Raw genomic sequence first — 19,869 nt, 5'->3', positions numbered from 1 at the left:
TAATTATCCTGGCCTGTTTGTGAGTACCAGCAGAATACTATGTAGCACACTGCCAACTAAAACTCTGCTCTTGATTGCTGGTAAACACTATAGGTTCAGGCCTATGCAGTCAGAGGGAGGCAGCTGGGTTGCCTATTCCTGCTCTGCGAAGCTGAAGCTCCCAGGTGCGTATCACTGGCACAGGGTGGGTTAGGTGGTGCCTGGAGGCTGCAGTCAGTGGTACTCGGTATACGTACTAAAGGCACAGATTAAGCTAGCTTCGCTAGTAGCTTCCAAGCTCTATTCAATGCAATGCAAGACTGCTGCTCTCATACATGCTCCGCATTTCTAGTTGCTACAGCCTTATGCGCAGTCTCAGGCTGCTTCAAATTTCACTGTATGTTCAGTACCACCTAAGAGGCAGTCTTATACAGAGGGGCATAGATGTGGCTCTTTCCTTTTAGGCTGTACCCATGGGGAAGAAAGAAGCTAAAGCCTCTTTTGTAGTTAACTTGTACTTGCGCAGTTGGCTTACGGCTCCCAACTGCCCAACACGGGAAAGCCTTCAGGCCGCGCACTCTGGGTAGGAATAAGCAGGATGCAGCAGGGTAGCACTGTAGGGAGGAGTGGGCTCGACCTCAGCTAAGCGAAGATCTGTGTTAACAGAATGGCACGCTCAGGCTCTGGGACTAGTCATTCCTTCACTACTGCACCCATGACCATGGTCAGCTGTGTCTGCTTCCAACCCTGGGTGCCAAGCGTGAGTTCTAGCCCCCATGAGAATCCACTTCTCTGTGCTCTTTCCCACTTCCGTACAGATTCTGGGTGAAACAGGAAAACAATTAAATTTTCTGCTTTTGACCCATTCGTATCCAAACTCCCCTCACTGGCTTAAGACACTTGCATCATTAAGATTTTTCATATCCAGCAGTGTTCAAATTTTGTCACACAGAAGCAGGTCAGGAAAGAAGGGCACTGGCATGTTATGCAAAAAACTTAGTTGCCTAGCACCGTTCAGCTGATTACCATTGCTATTCTGAAATGAAAATATCTGATGATGTCATATTCTAAAGTAGTTTCTACGTTCTCCCCTAGAACTGGAGGCACAGATTTTAAGAAAACAAAACATCCATTAAGGCTAGTCTACACATTTCTGATTTCTAACTTGCCCTTTTTACTGTGCTAAGCAGGTTGCATTATACTAGATCTGCTGTCATACTGCTCAGTAGCAGAAAAAACCAGTAGATAGAGTTTTTATCCTCTCTGGGTTTTTGTTAGCAAAAGTGCAAATGAAAACCATTGGCAAAAATTTGTGCTGAACTTTCCAAACGCACAATAAGCTCAAGTTCATCAGACTGGAGAAAAGCTGTGTGACAGTTTGTTTGAATGAATCCAATTATTGGTCTTGTCAGAAATGTGTTGCATCAAATTGTTCTCTCAAAGAGAAGTAATGCAACTACACTGTGTACATACTAAGTGATATTTTGGTGGAGAGTTGCATAAGCCAAGTGACAATTAGATTTGTTTCATAACAGGTCCCACCTGAGTCAGTGAGGGAAAAAATAGGCATGCCAAAGGTAATAAGCATTGGTGTTCCTTCAAATAGACAGAATATGATCTCAACTGTACAAAAAGGAAATGTTGCTAATGTGTACTGTAACCTCAACTGCTATGTGACATCTTTACTGTAAGTCTCCTTTTTAAAAGCAGGCAATTTTTCAATGTTTTGTACAGTACTATTAAAACCTGAGTTATGTGTGTATTGTCTCCAAAGAGGTTGCCTACAAATTTGTATTTTTCAAGGCTTTCTATTTCTTCATTTTTATTTCTTTAACAGTTCCACCCAAAAGGGAGATGATGATTATGAAGATTACACTTCAAATAAGACTTGGGTTTTGACTCCCAAAGTCCATGAGAGTGATGTCACTCTTATTTTAAATGGCTTGCTGGAAGGATATGACAACAAGTTGAGACCTGACATAGGAGGTGTGTTGGTTTTCTTTTTAGACCACTTTTGATTAAGCGGTGAAGAGAAAGAATTTTCGTACCGTATTATGCTACACAGGAAGCAGAACGCATTCAAAGTAGTTATGAAAACAAAATACAATGTAGTAAAACATCAGTGGCACAAAAAGTAGTCGTGATTTTGGAAGCTGACATAAATTAATATTGCTAAATCTGTCTTGAGACATCTAATTAGACTGTTGTGATTTGCTGAGTCAGGCTGCTTGTCATGATGCACCTGCGTAGGAAGTTTGAAATTTAACTTCTGGGGAATGCAAAAAGTTTTTATCTTCTTTGTATATCTAAGTAAGGGTGTTAGAGAATCATAAATAATATATTGAAAAGGAAGGCCAAAATGAGGACAACGCAGCCTGACTCTTGCATGATGTGATGGACGCAGACACAGCCTTTAACAGCAGCAGGTCTGCATTGACTGACGCGGCATAGGCCCTCACTTGCACAGCAGGGCAAGAAGTGACCAGGGAATGGGGCACAGAGGAAGAGATTCACAAAAGATAACTGCAGTCAAGTAAGGCCAACCTTCCCAGGTTTCCTCCACAGCCAATATAAGTATATAGGCCCAAGCTTGGACTCATAATGGATTCTTATTTGGCCGAGTCACCTTTTGCAGGAATCTTCCTCTCCACTAATTTCTGAGGGACCTTGAAGAGATAAATCTCCCTGAGTTGCTGCAAGTCAGTTTGAGAAGGCCTTATGTGCGCACAGAACAGGCAGACAATACTTCTGTAGAAGAGGATACAACAGTAATAAGATTACAGAATAACGCAAAGAGAATTCATGGATGAACCAGGCAGAGGAAAGCAGAGAGCAGCAAGGTTAATGAAGGAAGCTGTTTCTAACAAGTTTATAGAGGCTTATAAACTACGGAATTTTTCACAGTGAGGGATAACATGAGTATTTAACCTCCAATATATGTATATGGTGCAAATTAGCAGAGGAATTTGTCTTATTCTCCCAATCCAACACTTTAGAGAACATAAAGTAATTAAGCATTCATAAAAGCATCAGGGAAAAAACAATCATGTCTTAGCTAAGGTGTATAAGAATAATAAAGCTACAATAGAGTAATTTCAAAATAAATTAATCTAACAACTGTTTTTCATTCCTGTTTTAGAGCCTTGAGTATTATTTTTGCTTAAGGCTCATGAAATTGTCACCTACAGCCATCTCTGCAAGCAACAGCAGACATGTTGCGTTTGGCATTATAATGTAAAACAAGTGATGCAAGACATCATAAGAATAAGTTTGCTTTCGTTGATAGTGTTTTGTCAGATGTGTTGCTGTGACCTGACACAAAATGTACATACTCTCAGTCAGATATGACTCACTCTAAGGTAACAACACTGGTTTCGTATTTGTTCTCATAGCATAAGTGAATTTGTTCTGATAGAATAAGCAATACAAGAATTTGTCTCAAAGCGTCTCCGACTAATTTCAAACTGGAGACATCGCTGCAAATTTATAATTATTGTATACGCACATTTAAATGTAAGGCAACCATACAAGAGAGGTACTGTAATAATCTTTTGCTTGTGTTTGACTTCCATGTAGTTGATTTTGACCTTCACTCATGTTCCTGATTCTTGTTGTTTCTCTTACAGTTAAACCGACAGTAATTCACACTGACATGTACGTAAATAGCATTGGGCCTGTGAATGCTATCAATATGGTAGGTAAATGATTGCCAATTTTCCTACGATGTTCACTTTGTTACAAAGCCTCCATCATTTTTGACATTACAAAGCTTCCATTAGTTTTAATGTTGTGCTATACCTATATTATTTTTAAAATCCCATCATTATTATTATGGATGTGAGGACTATATGAGCTATGAATTTCTACAAGACAGGGAAACTGACCTCTATGCTGATAAAAATGTAATGATAATAATAATCGTTTTACCGTATCCTCACACTTTTATGTCCCCTACTTCCAAGTGCTTTGTGACAGTTTAACTCCTGTAAAACCGAGCTTCCAGATTGCTACAAAATAAGGAAAACCATTCATCAGTGATATTACCACTCTTGCTGCCAAGAGATAAAAAGAAAAAAAGCCTAGATCCTCTCTCCTCTCCTCTTTCCAAAGTTCCTACAGAAAAATAGAATTATATCTTTGTACAGGTGAGGGACAATGGTCTAGCCTTAGCACAATGTCGACTTCATTCTTGCAGTTTTCATGCGTAGAAATCTCAGATTGCTCTTTTCTATTCTATAAGTCCCTTTGCAGCTTCGGGCAGCCCAGTGGGGCCAGGGAAAGTGAGACTTCACCAATCCAATTCTCATCATAACTGGGGGGCACAGGCGATTAAGGCAGCCAAGTCAGCTGAAATTTTTCCCGTCCTAGATCCAAGGGAAAAAGTAATTGTTCTCTGACCCAATCTGTCGTGGGTTGAAGTGTGGGGACACAGAATTAGAAAGATGCATATGCCACTCAATTGCACCTTAGTTTCACCTGCCAGTAGGAAAATAAGGACATAAATTGTTTTTAAACAACAATCTTTGGTAAACCATGCCCTCAAAAATCGACAAAAAAATTGTTTTAATCATTTCTAGTATCATCTTCTGTAGTTCACATTTTTTTCATATGAAATTAAGGAAAGCATATCAGGAGTTATGTGAAATGCTGAGTGCTGTGTTTTCATCAGTATTTCTGATTAACACAACAGGAATATACAATTGATATATTTTTCGCCCAAACGTGGTATGACAGACGTCTGAAGTTCAACAGCACTATAAAAGTGCTCAGATTAAACAGCAACATGGTTGGGAAGATCTGGATACCAGATACATTTTTCCGAAATTCCAAGAAAGCTGATGCACATTGGATAACAACTCCTAATAGGATGCTCAGGATCTGGAATGACGGCAGAGTGTTGTACACATTGAGGTATTTATACCTGACTTTAATTTCACTTTCGCTAGGGAAAGCCAAAGAGAAAGGTCCTGTGAATTCAGGTCATTTGACATTACCCTGAAGGAAAAAAACATTGTTTTTTCCTATTTACTTATGCATGCAACCCTGAAAAAAGGAAATATTTAGAAGATATCATTTGCATGCAATTTATTTTATATTGGTATACTGGCACAGTAAAGAGTTTTATTTCTTCCTATAGATTGTACCGTCTTGCTCTACAATAGTCACATTCCTATACTAAAATCACTATAAGCATTATTATAGTAATTAATCTCCATTTTCAGGTATGTTTTATTGTTTGCCATTGGTTTGGTATATATTGCGTTTTTCCTTTTTATTGCATTAAACTGATGAATTTGAAATATCCTTAAATTAAGTAGATGGTATAAAAGGTGGTATTATATACATCAAAGACCTCTTAGTCTGAATTGATTACAGTTTAGCCAGATGAAGCTCCACCCTGTAAAAGCATTTCATTCCTTAAATATCTTATGAAAAGAAGGATTATCATTTCAGCATTGGTCATTTAAGGTTTAATCCAAAACTTACAGATATGCCCTGTTCCACCAAAATTTTCATGATTCTGAACTTGATATGCTCATCTCCAGATTTCTCTGTTGCGCGTGTAACTTTTCTTTTCAGACTGATTACCTTTAAAAACTCTTTTCAATAATTAAGTTATGTGCATGCCTACATTTAAGCGTAACATATGCAATATGTAACAACTCAAATATCATGTTCCCAATGACCATATGATACTTTCTAAATGTGAAAATCCTAAGTGCATTTTTTTTCTTTTTCTTACATGTGACATAATATTTGATTCTATGTAAAATACAGATGAAGACAGCGTTTGTTCAAGACAATTTATACTTTGAGTACAGAATCAAAGATATTAGACATAAGACCATAAGTTTTAGACTGCATTTTTTTCAAAGTGTTTCTTCTCTTTTTGTTTTATTGGGTGCCAAAACCAAAGTTTTGAAGAACAGTATGCTCATTATAATTTTAATGAATAGATCTGAAGCTTTGGTTAAGACAACCTTTTAATGTTGCAACTGCCTGAATTACAAAAAGGAGTTTTATTTCATAGTTATTTTACATTCATTACACAGTGCATCGCCAGAAGAGATAAGAGCGTGATCGGAATTGAAATCCAGTGCAAATCAAAGTCAGTCTGATAAAGAAGATCCTAGGTCCACTTTTGAAATGTTAAATTTGGACTTAGCTACACTACTGGCTCTTTGGATTTTGTTACCTTTCTCCTTAAACCCCTCGGCTTCTCCAGTTAGAAAGAGATATATTGGATAGAATTTAGAAACTGTTATCTGTTATTAATGTATCCTTAGTTCTAACGAGTGACAGCAAACACCAGTAAGGATTCAACCTGGATAAATCCAGAAGTGAAATGTAATAGTATCATCACAGATCTGGGATTCTGTCCTGAAGAGACAAGGGCTCGAGAAGAGCTGGCTGATTTTCTCAATCACCTCCCCCCAAGCTCAAGAACCAGCAGGCAATCAAGCAAAGTTAGCAGGCAATCCTCATGGATCAACACAAAGCTCCTGACAAAACTCAAACGGGAAAAGAAAATGTACTAGAGGTGGAAGTAGGGATGGGTGACCCAGGAGGAATACAGAGATGCTGTCTAAGGACTCAGGGACAGTGTTAGAAAAGCCAAAGTTCATCTGGAGCTGAATCTGACTGGGGACATGAAAGCAAGAAGGGTTTCTACATGTACATCCTCAGCAAAAGGAAGACCAGTGAAACTGTGGGTGCACAGCTGAACAGGAATGGGGACCTTGTCACAAAGGACACCAAGGTATACAATGCCTTCTTTGCCTCAGTCTTTACTGGTAAAATCCTGCCTTCAGCAATCCTAGGTTCCTGAGCCCAGGAGGAAAGCGGAGCAAGGAAGACTTACCTTTGGTGGAGGAGGATCGGGTATGGGCTAAGTAAGTGGACATTGAGGTGGACTGAATATGCCTGAACTGCCAGTCTCAAAGGATTGGGATCAGTGGCATGAAGGCCAACTGGAAAGCAGTCACTTGTGGTGTACTGCCCAATTTTGCACTAGGCCAATACAGTTTAACATAGTCACATCTTCATTAATGACCTGGACAATGGGGCAGAGTGCACCCTCAGCACGTCTGCAGATAATACAAAACTGAGAGGAGTGATTGGTATGTCATAGGGTCGTGCTACCACTCAGGGACTGCAATATGCTGGAGAAATGGGCCAACAGGAATCTCATGGAGTTCAACAAAGGAAGATGCTGTCCTGAACCAGGGGAGGAATAACCCCATGCATCAGTACAGGGTGGGTGCTGACAAGCTGAGAAGCACCTCGCAGACAAAGGCCTGGGGATCCTGGTGGGTGTTTGCCATGAGCCAGCAAAGTGCCTTTGAAGCAAAGCCAAACAGCATCCTGGACTGCATCAGGAAGCCAGCAGGTCAATGGAGATGATCCTTCTCCTCTGCCCAGTACTAGCGAGACACACCTGGAGTGCTGTGTCCAGCACTAGGCTCCCCAGTACAAAAGGGATATAAGCTTACTGGAGCAAGTGTAGTGAAGGCCCACTAAGATGCTGAAGGGATGGGAGCATCTGATGTGCAGGGAGAGGTCTGTTCAGCCTAGAGAAGAGAAGGCTTGGGGGATCTTACCAATGTGTGTAATGTGGGTGGGGGTAAAGAAGGCAGAGATGTAATCTTCTCAGTGGTATACAGTTATAGGACAGGAGGCAATGGGGACAAACTGAAGAACAGAAAATTCTGTTTAAACATAAGAAGAAACTTTTTATACTGTGAAAATTGTCAAAGAGTGGAACAGGTTGTCCAGAAAGCTCCATGCTTGGAGATATTCAAAGCCTGGATTGTGCTTTGTGCTAGGGAATGAAACCTACTCAAACTCCAGAAGAGAAAACAAATAGAAACCAGCAGTAAATCTGAGCCTATCAAACAGCATGAAATAAATTCATCAGAGAAAAGGCAATATCAAAGAAAGAACTTAATCATTCTTTGGATCCATATTATGATTATTTTGAAATGAAACTGAAGATGATGGAAATGAGAAGAGAAAGAAAGAGCAATAATATTAGCACACAGAATCAACTCTCCTTCTGTGTCACAAAGAGAACTTCCCTTAGTTTCAAAGGAAGTTAGATTTGTGCCAAAATCCCTAACACAGAGGAGTTGCCTCTTGACTTCATTAACTTGGTGGCTAGTGGTCACAGCATCCCTCCACATCCCACAGCATGAGACCTAGAGAGTCATTTGCACGCAGCATTGACATGCAGGAGTCTGGAAACAAACCCAGCTCACTGGGTTGCTCATTTGGACACCCAGGAATCAGCAAAGACCAAAACCATACAGCTTTCCTAGAGACTCACAGAACAAATAAACATCACTCAGCTCTTTTTTCCCCCTCCTTTTCCTTTTCCTTTTCCTTTTCCTTTTCCTTTTCCTTTTCCTTTTCCTTTTCCTTTTCCTTTTCCTTTTCCTTTTCCTTTTCCCTTTTCCTTTTCCTTTTCCCTTTCCCTTTCCCTTTCCTTTTCCTTTTCCTTTTCCCTTTCCTTTTCCCTTTCCTTTTCCCTTTCCTTTTCCTTTTCCCCTCTCTCACCCCACCTCCACCCTCCTTTCCAAAGTCCAAGTATCATGCTGCTCATGGCAGGGCCGGGGCTACATATATGCTAGCAACAGTTAAGGGACTGCACGAAAAATGGTAGAGTTTTTAGGAGGCACATCAGGGGATACAACTAATCTAATTTTGGATTTCTAAAAGTACACGTCTCTGCCTGATCTATATCACCTATACCACCAGAGTTATCATGGAGACTGTCCTGATATTCAGTGGAGAGAAACACCTTTCAGTTCATTTTTCTTCTGATTTAATTTAAATGTCCTTTTTTGCATGAAATGAAGTATATCCTCAGAGCGCCTTTGCACTAGCTATGAAGGAAGTCTAGATGGCTGTCTTGGATGTAGATGTCTAAATTTGGACTCCTGTCCATCATCTCTGAAATAGCATTTTTGTCACATAAAATACATTTCCCTAGTGCATTATGGCATGTTGTGACACAGAGATTTGTCACTGCTCATGAGATGACCTGTATAACTACTTGTGGATTTGCCAGTCATGAGTGATGCTGCCATTTCAGATGCATAGCAACTGAACTTTAATACCTTATTGTATTACACAGTCCAGGAGGTAGATGGTCAGGGCCTATATAACCGAAAAAGAAACACTGCTTATCAGTAACCACAATGTCTTCCTATGCTTGGAATATCCAAATTGATACATACATGTCAATAGTTTACTTTTGCTTTGTCTATATATTTATTATATATTTGCAGATTTCATAGCCAGGTTCCAGACTAGTAAGAATCTCGTTTTACTTGCCATGATGTAACTTTCAGGAAAAATTTCTCAAGTACGTTCTGTATATCCCGATCTCTTTCTCCTCAGGCTGACAATCGATGCTGAGTGTCAGCTACAGTTACACAACTTCCCAATGGATGCCCATTCCTGCCCCCTGGAATTTTCAAGCTGTAAGTAACATGCTTAGAAATATCCCTTTTCTGACCCCCACTGAACTACTAACTATAAATTTATATTTACATACTTAGAGTCAGCGAGGGTTATGATTTTATGTAGAACCATAGTCCAATGGTTTTCAGTTTTATTTTGACCTCATTTTCAAGTACATGAATCATATATGTTCACAAATGTAACTGAGGAATGCTATATAAAAATTGATACAATTTCTGGGACCTCCAAGATTAATTTATGCTGATATCTTAGCATAACAGTAGAAATTTTTACTTTCAGCATCAAAGTATCAAGGCCTGATACTTTCTGCACATGAGTGTTTTACTGTTGCAATAGTTGGAGTCCAGAGTTTGACATTTTGCAGTCAGGTCAAGGTGTGAGTTCCTGGTCCAGCTGCAGGGCATAATTGAAGGATGGGCAAAATTGCATCCTGTTGGGTCCACAAAAGTGGAAAACTAATTTTTGAAAAATTTATCTCAAGCGCTATTTTAATTTATAATAAATAAAATAAAAGGCAACATTAAATAAAAGGTGTTGCTAAGTAACTTGAGAAAAGCATATCTATAATTTACTTGCAATATGCTCCAGTTTTTCTAGAAATAGAAAACAGTATTTTTACTCCCCAAAGTACACTAAAATCCTAGCAATCACTATGAAACAAAAAATTCTGTATTTTCCATTGCAATAAGATGGCTACCCAAGAGAAGAGATCATTTACCAATGGAAGCGCAGCTCAGTGGAAGTGGGAGACACCAGGTCCTGGAGGCTTTACCAGTTCTCCTTTACAGGATTAAGAAATACAACTGAGGTGGTGAAGACTACTTCAGGTAAGACAACTGGTCTATTTACCTTCAGATTCATTCAGGATTTTATTAACAGAAAGAAAAAAAGAAAGATATCTCTGCTTAGAACTTAGCATTGGCACTTCACTGAACAATTACAGACTTCTAAATACCTATGGAACCATCCCGGCTTTGGTATTTCTGAAAAGCTCTTTGCAGGAAGAAAAATAAGTTGTTGTCTACTGTCCATTTTTGTCCTCCAAGAAATACCTAGAGCTGTCAGGAGAAAGACACTACTACAAAGTGGGTTTGGGTGAGGGAATTTCCTCCTCTGCTTCAGTGTAGAAAGCAGCACAGCTGAGCCACTAAACGATACTCTGATACTGAATTGAATATTATACAATCCCATTCCAACTTCCAGAAGCAGAAAGTAGGCCTGCACAGAAATTAAATTCAAAGTCCCAACTTCTTACTACAGCACCTCCGTTTATTTCATTCTTTAAAACAGGGCACATTCCATTCTCATTAAAGAGAACCTTACAAATCAGAATCTCAGATGATTTTCCTGCATATTTCTATCTCCTTGGAAACAAGTAATGGAATTTAAAATGATAAATGAGGAAGTACTCAGCGATATATATAGCAAATATACTATATTTGCTATATAAATAGCAATTTTAACCCTACTAACTAAGCAGGAAAATACATTCTTTTATGTATATACATACCTATTGTTTTATTTCTCAGTGGAAAGAAAATCAGTGAATATGAGAAAGGATGTAAAGAGGAATTGCATATTAATATTCTTGTATGTGCATGAGACCCCTTGTCTTTGATTTCTTACTTTCAAAAAGAACTGGGAAATGAAAGCAGTTTTTCTCTTCGGGTTGCTTTTGATTGGTACCTTATCTTATGCTTCTGGCAAATATATTGATTTAAATTCAGACATCTGTGTTAATTCTGACTTCAGAAGTATCCCCCATCCGTTTTAGTTCTAAAAGGTCAGCATTGCTGTTATATGCAAAAGGAGAGAGATACACTAGAGTTGAGAGGAGCCTGCTGTGCATTACACTGGAGTGCACACAAAGAGGTTGAGACTGAATTCTAAGTTCCAACTCCTGAATCGCTGGACATTAAGCACCAATGACATGTTTAGTCTTATGAGCAGGACAAAAATGGAATGAAGCCTCCCAGCTGTAGCCACATTTGCCTCATGGCATCTTCTGCCATTTTAGCCAAGGAAGATATTTAGTCAGCTATTCAAGAAAGCATTTGACCTTTCTCATTTTCCTAGGAAAATAAAAATAAAGGTGCAAAAGAGGACAAGAGAGCAGCATGCATGCAAGCCACAGCTGCTAATAACCACCATTACACACGACACGGTGGAATTGCTCTCAAAGCAAAAATAAACAGCGATACATTTCACCTCAGCACAAAAGGCAGCAGCATACCCAAGTGTGGTCTAAGGTCTCATCCTGCCCAGGTTCAAAACTAACTTTATTTCTGCCTTAATTCAAGCCTCTTTTATTTGCGCTTTTTCTTCCTCCTTTTCTGCTTAAGCCATTCTCTAATAAGTTATTTTCTTGGCCAGAGATAGAAAGTAATAAACTCTTAACATGCTACAAGCTTCAGATCCACTGATTCAGTGCATCTCGCACTGGTGAATCGAAAGTACTCTCTAATGTTCTGCTACTATGAAGAAAGTTTCCCCACACTGGGAAACAAACAGTAAAACACAGAAAGCAAAATATACTTTCCCATGCAAAGAAAACCTTTGCTTTTTTTTCAGGGGATAGCCATTCAAGCTTGTAGTACCCACCTGGCATACTACCATAATGTTGCATCAGTAGTTTTTAATATGACGACACACACCAGCCCTTTTAACTTGCTTTAAAAAAAAAAAAAAAAGTAATTAGCAGCTAGCATACACTTCAAAGCAGCAAAGAGTCACTCTAGTCATCACTCAATTCCTAAGAAGAAAAGCTCGTGAAAGCTACTCAGCCTGCTGAGCTGCTTTCAAAGACCTGCGGAGTATAAACACTTGGAAAAATGTCCTGTGTGTGTATTTCTTTTGCTGCAGTTATCTTATGTTGGATTTTCTTTCCTCCTCTTGTTTTTATGACCACAGATACGTAAGAAAATTAGATTTGATTTTGATCTAGATGCAGTATCTAAATAATTAAAAGGTTGAAAAAAAACTCCAAACCAAACAACAAAATAGGGATTGTCACAAATCTGGTCTATCTCCTACAAATATTTTGCTAAAGCTGGCAGAGCCTAAAGGCCATTCATTCCTTGCCTACGTGCCTTATTAGCATGCTGGAGGCTACATTAAGTCCAGTATTCCTCAGCCAGATCCATACTCTACCTATGATTACTCTTACATGCACACATTTTCAACAGTTTCTCCAAAAGAAAAGACAAGAAAAATATTCTAGGCTTACAGATGTGTTAGCAATCCATGTGCAGCCTGAATAAACAAGTCTGAAATGTACAAATATAAGTTTGTACCAGTACAAAAGTTTGAATGCCCATATAGCCAAAATAAGTCTTGAGACTTTATGCAACCAATTGCGTATAATAGAATTTAGGTACAAAGTGATGACAGCACTACTGCCAATGCTTCAGTGGGGATACGAGCTGAGGTACAGTGGAGGAGGCAATTAAAAGATTACTGAGAAGTTAGAAGGAGGACTATACTATACTTCCAAGAACTCTTCCCCAGAACTAAATTTAGATGACAACAGAAACCAGAGAAACCTGAACACAAGAAGGGGGAACTAGAGAACATGAGATTGAACAGTTACAGAACAGAAGGAGCCTGGGACTAGTGTTAAGGCATTTGAAAGTGGAGTAAACTTTCTGTATCTGCATTTACTCCATTTCAAAACAAACCCTTGTTTTGTCTTCATGCCTCACAGTGACTAACACATTCTAGTCCTCAAGGGCTATGCTTGCTTGGTGACTGGAGCAGAGAAGAGAATCAGAAAGGATGGCTGAGACTTGCTCATTACAAACTCTGTTACCTCTCTTTCTGTCATAGCTAAGCATTTGAGATCTGGGCTGAGTTATAGGCAGAGAAGGACAAGGATTGTTTGAGTGTAAGCTTCATAAGATCTGACGGACTTGCTGAAGTGACTACATTTATCTTCTGCTCTTCCTTTGCATGTGCTGCAGAAATATAAGATTACGTGAAAGGCCAGATGTCAGAATTCTGTCCCTGATCAGTTAGCAAATCACGATAACAGCAGAAAAAAGCAGCTGGAACATTACAAACCATCCTGTCTGTTTCTCTGAAGTGAGTCATCCTGAATTGTCAGCTTGTTTCTCTCCAAACTGAACATTCACACGTGACACTCATTTTCTTTAAAAGCCCCAGACCAAGGAATAAGAAATGGCTTAGTTAATGGAATCCACTGTCCATTAATGGGGGGGACTGTTAAAAAAAGTTAACTCCTAACCTTCTGCCCTATGACTATTTTGTTAAAATGACTAAATAGTCTGTATACTTAATAATATATTACCGGTGTATATTTTTTGCTTTTTCACTGCAACCAATGCTGTGTAAACAGCAGTGGTTTAGTTCAGATTATTTGCAATAAAGTGCATGTTAAAACATAATATCACCTGAGCTATATCAACTACTATAGTTGACCTCACACGCTTATAAACTAAGATGGGTTTAAGATTTTTTGTATTACTGATGTATGTTCATAATCACTGCTCAAACAGTGCATATCTTGTCACTTATTAAGAAACTACCATTTCTCTTGTGTGACCTTTTTGCTTATAGTATAAGGCCCCATCCACTGAACGGTAGTGAGATTCTCCGATAAAAAAAAGGGATGAACTAATAGAAAAGCCGAGACAATAAAAATTCACCAAATTCTGAAATTTGGATGGACGTTGCCATGAGTACACCTTACAAAGAGTCCATACATCAGATTTAGAAAATCCTATCTCAAACCTAATGCTGAGGTTGCGTAGTAAAGCCAGGTGCTTTACTGACATGTTCAGAGTTCATGTTATTACTTACAATGTCTTTAGTTATTAAAGGGTGTGTGATTGATTAGACATATGGTATACATGGGACAAATGTAAAACTAGCTGGCAAATGTGGCAGAAAGTGGACACAGCACAAAAAGAAAAGGAGTTGTATCATACAATAAGCAGCAATGATAAAGTGAATAAAAAGTAACAGCTGTAGCACAGGACATGCTTTTCCGTCCTCTATATTCTCATTTAGCATTGCACAATACACTTAACTCAAATGATTGTCAGTTCTTTTTTTCTTCAAGAACAATTCTGTATCTAATTTCTGACCTTTTATATTCACTGTGGATTAAAAATAAGAAACAAATGAGGTGAGAAAATAGTCCAGCAAGTCCACCACTTGTGAATCACATCAGCAAATGCAGATATTCTTCACTTTTTGGAGCTCACACTGAAAATATTATAGAGCTTGGCTAGAATCACGTTATAGAATAGGCGTCTATTGCTTTGGAGGGACTTCAAGCAATTTTTTCTAGAGAACCCTCTCTACTCAGATTTGACTAGCTAGAAAGATAAGCTTTAATTTTTCTGATTGTTACTGCAATGCAACAAGTGATACAGAAGCATAAGATTTGCAAAATATAATGCACAAGTGGATGACACCGATCAGGGACGTGTTGTACTTTGGGAACAGAAAAAAAGAAAAATTCCAAAATTTGTAATTAGTTACTTTAAATAAAGAGTAAAAGACTGTAGGAAGGAAATAATCAAATGTACCAATATGAAAAGATCTGTAGTTGTGTAAAAAAAAAATCCAGTGTCTGCAGCGGTTCACAAACACACAAGTATAGAGAATGTGATACTATTGCAAAAAACCACTTTTTCTGGGGAGCATTACTCAGAGTGTTGTGTGTAAACTTTGGAGAAATATTCACTGTTCCACTCTGTGAAAAAACGATGACAAACAGTTGCTGCATTCTGCTTGATTAAAAAAAAAAAAAAAGCTCACTTTTAAGTGCAACTTTTTAACAGGGGAGTGCAAAACAGTGTAGTAAGTAAAGGGTTTAGAAAACATGACCTATGGAAATATTTGGAAGTATGGAACTAGTCTGGAAGAAAATATAATTGGTGACCAAAGGAGTAAAACCAACATACTGTTTTTAAACCATAACAATAATCAGCACTGGCACATACTTTTTAGGGAGATTGTAGAAACCCTAAAATCGGAGGTTTTATGAAATCCCACCTCAGACCATGAGGAAAGGACTAACTTCTATCTTGAAATTCTTTCCATCAATAAGTTTCTATGAATTTCATAAAAATTACTAGATAAACTGTATTTCTACTCACTATTCCAATGTTTTTGAATGTACAAAATACTGTACTATGCAAAACAATTTGGGAATGTGTAATTATTCAGGACAGATGGAGCTTCTAGTATTCCCAGTTCATTTCTGTGACTGGGTAGTTCCTTTTTTAGACCAGACATTGTCTATTGCTTATTCACAGAGTCCATCCTGAATTTTTAATTAGATACAAAGGCATTATAAGAATAACCAATATACAGCAATTCAACAGGCTGCAGGTAATCCACAAGATGGGTGAGCTAGTACGTGTAAATTCCTTTTTATTTTCTTCCTGTTCTGTGTTTTACAGAGCCAATTGGAGCTGTGCAGTAGAGACAGTGTATGGCTCATAATTGATAAACAGTGTCAAATTGGTAATTAAATATTTATCTTGCTATGCATCTATTAAGCGACATAAATAGATCTGGGTCTGGTTTCTGTTTTATCAGGAAAACGTGGTCAAGGCTATTAAGTTGTGGAAGAGGATGTATTTGCAGACTTTTATACTTTATTTTAATGCTGTTTTAATGAATCGAACTGTTGGCATGCAGGATGCCCCATCCCTGGAGGTGTTCAAGGCCAGGCTGGGCGGGGCTTTGAGCAACCTGGTCCAGTGGAAGGTGTCCCTGCCCATGGCACGGGGGTTGGAACAAGATCATCTTTAAGGTCCCTTCCAACTCCTTCCAAACATACTTTCTATCCACTTTGCAGAGAAGCAAATGGTGACATATGCCTTAATTCAGAAAACCCAGCCTATTATTAAATTGTTCTGTGTTTCTTTATTGTTCTCTTTATGGTTTAGGAGGGTATTTCTCTCAATATCCTTGTTTTTTGAAAAGCTATATTAAAGTATTACCTTAAACATACTTGCTATAAGAATACTGTCTCTGTAGGACGATGAAACATTTAAAGCAGTAGGCAGACACAAGGGACTGAAAGGCCTGGTTTTCTGTTTGCTGCTTCCAAGGAAATCCTCAGCTCTAATTTAATGTTCTTAAGATAACCCTAAAATATCTTAATAGCTATACCATAAGATTTTACCCCTAATATAAACATTCTTGTCACGTGTCCAGAAAGAGAGAACCAGGGAATATTTTTGCTTATAAATTATTCTTTTTTCTCATTTAAAGTCTCCTCTACTTTAACTCACATGAACCATTGTTTAGCATTACTGTACCCAACATACCATTATTTGAAAGAAAATACAGGAGGAGTTGAGTTATTTAACTTTCATATACCACCATTATGAAGGGTTACAGACAATTCTGTGAGCAGGAAGAGGATTTTTGTTATGGTGGTAGCTTACAACAGTTTGATATTGCTGTCAGGGAATAAAACCAGTCTAAGGTAACTACTCCTGTGTATTTTTCTGAAGGATAATGAATAACAAACATCGATCGAATATGAATAATGAACTTTTCTCGAATAATCCAGATACTCACATCTGTCCAGTCATTCATCAAACCATAGCAATTAAGTAATGTTTGCTACAGCTGTAACTGTTGAAAAGTTTGTTCATTTAAAATAATCACTCTACTTTTCAGAATCATGTCTTTAAAGAGTAAAGATATAGTACAATTCCCTCTGTCCCATACCTGTTTTATACTCCACATTTTCTCATCCAAGTTGGTTAATTGTGTGGCAAATGAGCATTTCTAGATGAATTCACACGATTGCATAAATGAACTAATTCAGTAAGCAGGCTCTTTGGTTCCTCCCTGTCATGCAGACATCCAAGACCTATGTACATGCCCTTTTTTGGAACTGCAAAATCAGAACGCCTTAGAACCATTTAACCTTATATAATGCCTATAAGGCAGACACGATGACAGGAACAAGCTGACGGCTTCCTGAGAAACCGCACAATGAGTTAGAGAGAAGAGGGACAGAGGCCTCTCCTAGAATGGCTGGGAAGGACTCCAGTCAACTGTGTTTGGGTGGCTTCCGTACTGGCTGCTTCAGCCCTTGGCAGCATCCCAAGAGACCTGAGAAAATCTGCACACTTGCCTTCCCACTTTCTTTATTCATCCAAACACCCCTCTGTTCATCGTCTGGCCTGTAGTTGTTTTTGAAATCACTGTGGTCCCATTCCTGTGATAGCAGGAATACACCTTAACAGTACAGGCCGAATTTAACACAAGGCAGGGAATTTAACACAAATGACATAACCAACAAGAAAACCTGTGGATGCAGGTAACAGATATAATCAATAGCTAGTTTTGGCCTGTTTTCCTGCCCCACGCTCAGTTATGACCATAACAAAAAGGATCTTTCCAGTTTACGCGGCAAGTGTAGTTGCAGCCATGTGAAATGTTTCCATAATGTTGTTAGATGCTGTAGGACTCCTCGGAAAGAGCTTGATGGTAAGCAGCGAGAAGCGCCAAGCCACGGCAGTAGTGCCGGAGCTGTGACTGAGGATTGAAGGGCCATCCCCACTTTGGTGCTAATGCAAAAAAGCATCCAGAGCATAAAGGCTCCTTAACTTTTCTCCCTCTCACAGTGACGTGCTAGATCTTTGTGGTTTAATGGGCAGGAAAAAAATAAACCGCTGTTCCCGTAGAGTCAATATGTTTAAAATTCTTACAGATTGAAAGAACCTGACTTTTCTGTCGAGGTTTGTATCTGTATAGCTTCAGGTTCAGGTGTTCGAGTTCACCTGCTTCTAACTAATCATATAAAGAGTTGAAAGACTCTTTGATGATTATATTTTATCTTTTGAGAAGGCTTTCTTAAAATTCTAGTGACAGTAATTCAGCCCTTTTTTACTCTCAGTTTTTCCTAAAATCAGTGCGAACAGAGTCACACCAGGAAAGTAAAATCATGACTGTCCCTGAAGAAAAAGGTTGTTGGGGCCTGAAACCCCTTTCAACGCCTGACTTCCCAATTAAAAACTCTTGAGGGTCAAGTTTCTTTTTCTGAGTTTGTCTTTCTGAAGGTTTGCCATACCTGAAAGCATGGCTGCCTACTGTTTAAACTGAGCTTCAGAAAGGTCAGGTAGGGATAAAAAGGCTTAATATACAAGTAGCCAGAAAATAAGGGATAGCACAGAATCTTATAAGCAATTCCACTGAATCTAATGCAGGGTAATTGCAAAAGTACAGGCGTTAAAGGCAAGATTGGTTTTGTAATAAATACAGTTTTGTAGATATAACAGAAAAGTGGCTTTAAGAAATAATATTTGTTCATTTAATAGCAAGAAAATAATTAGATCTTTTAGGAAATTTAAATTATTTAAAAATAAATAAACCCCATAATTTTTAATGTTTTTAATTTTATGCTAAAATGAGCAAATTAACAGAGTGATTCTATGTCTTATAGCCTTTCCTGCAAATAACTAAGCATACAAATTTTTCTGATGCCTCTAACGCTCCATGAATGTATTTTCATAAGTACTGATGACTCTTTGAGACACAAAGCATATTAACATCCCAACTCCCTTTTTTAATTCCTGTTTAGTAATGCCATTATCATACCCCATCCACTGATTGACTTTCACAGAAACTGTTCCAATATCACAAGAGAAAATCACTGTAATTCCACTCTTTGCAACTGGAGCTAGACCTAATTACAATGAATCATGGTGAGAAATCTTGGGTTCAAAAGAATTCAACACAATGGCTTAGTAGTTAAAGAACAACGTATATTCACTATTATTTTAGTATTAAAATAATATTGAATATTAGGCATTTTTAGAAGAGTTTTCTTCATAGTGAATAATGTATGTTTGAAATATTGATTTAACTAAATAAATGTTCTATTGTCCTGTTTAAGTAATTAAACTTCAAACAATCCCGTGATAATTTGAGGGTTCCTGAGCACTTCAGCCTTTCAGCTGTAGAGTCACAAGGTAATCTCTGTAACCTGTAAATTGATCAGCATAGCACTGATGGTCCATTTCCTCACTGATGTTTCATTTCTAGACACATTTTGTGTTCAAAAAATATGTTTGTAGTACAATGATTTTAGGAAAATTTCTATCACATTTTTTCCCCTTGGTCTTACGTTACTTATCATCTTCCTGCTCTTTCAGTGGAGAAAAACAAATTCATTAAGGATGTTTGAAAGTCATGACAGCTTAATGTTCACCATGTGTATAGTGTAGGGATCGTTCAATTGAAATAAGTTTGGATTTGCCTGGAGCACGTATACGTCCTAAATAATAGCATATGCCTCTAAGGCCGTTCTTACGCAGTTAAATCCCTTCAGTTTGCAAGTGCAATTTCCAGCTTCTCAATCTCATGTCATTACATAGCATTTTTAGTAACCTACTTATCTAAGATGCT

The 19,869-nt window shown here is 38.2% G+C and overlaps 1 protein-coding gene across 1 annotated transcript in view; it reads left to right on the top strand.

Annotated features, from left to right (window-relative positions):
* Positions 1 to 452: 452 nt before the first annotated feature.
* The window catches only part of GABRG2 (gamma-aminobutyric acid (GABA) A receptor, gamma 2), a 47,397-nt gene continuing 27,980 nt past the window's right edge, over positions 453 to 19,869 (top strand). Inside the window, exons 1-6 of the mRNA XM_009879812.1 lie at positions 453 to 562; positions 1,817 to 1,965; positions 3,606 to 3,673; positions 4,670 to 4,890; positions 9,382 to 9,464; positions 10,155 to 10,292. Coding sequence (XP_009878114.1) covers positions 453 to 562; positions 1,817 to 1,965; positions 3,606 to 3,673; positions 4,670 to 4,890; positions 9,382 to 9,464; positions 10,155 to 10,292 — 769 coding nt within the window. The remainder of the gene's footprint in view (positions 563 to 1,816; positions 1,966 to 3,605; positions 3,674 to 4,669; positions 4,891 to 9,381; positions 9,465 to 10,154; positions 10,293 to 19,869) is intronic.

This window comes from Charadrius vociferus, unplaced genomic scaffold (assembly GCF_000708025.1).
Source record: "Charadrius vociferus isolate BGI_N301 unplaced genomic scaffold, ASM70802v2 scaffold212, whole genome shotgun sequence".
Lineage (NCBI taxonomy): Eukaryota > Metazoa > Chordata > Aves > Charadriiformes > Charadriidae > Charadrius > Charadrius vociferus.
This window is presented reverse-complemented; position numbering and strand designations above follow the sequence as displayed.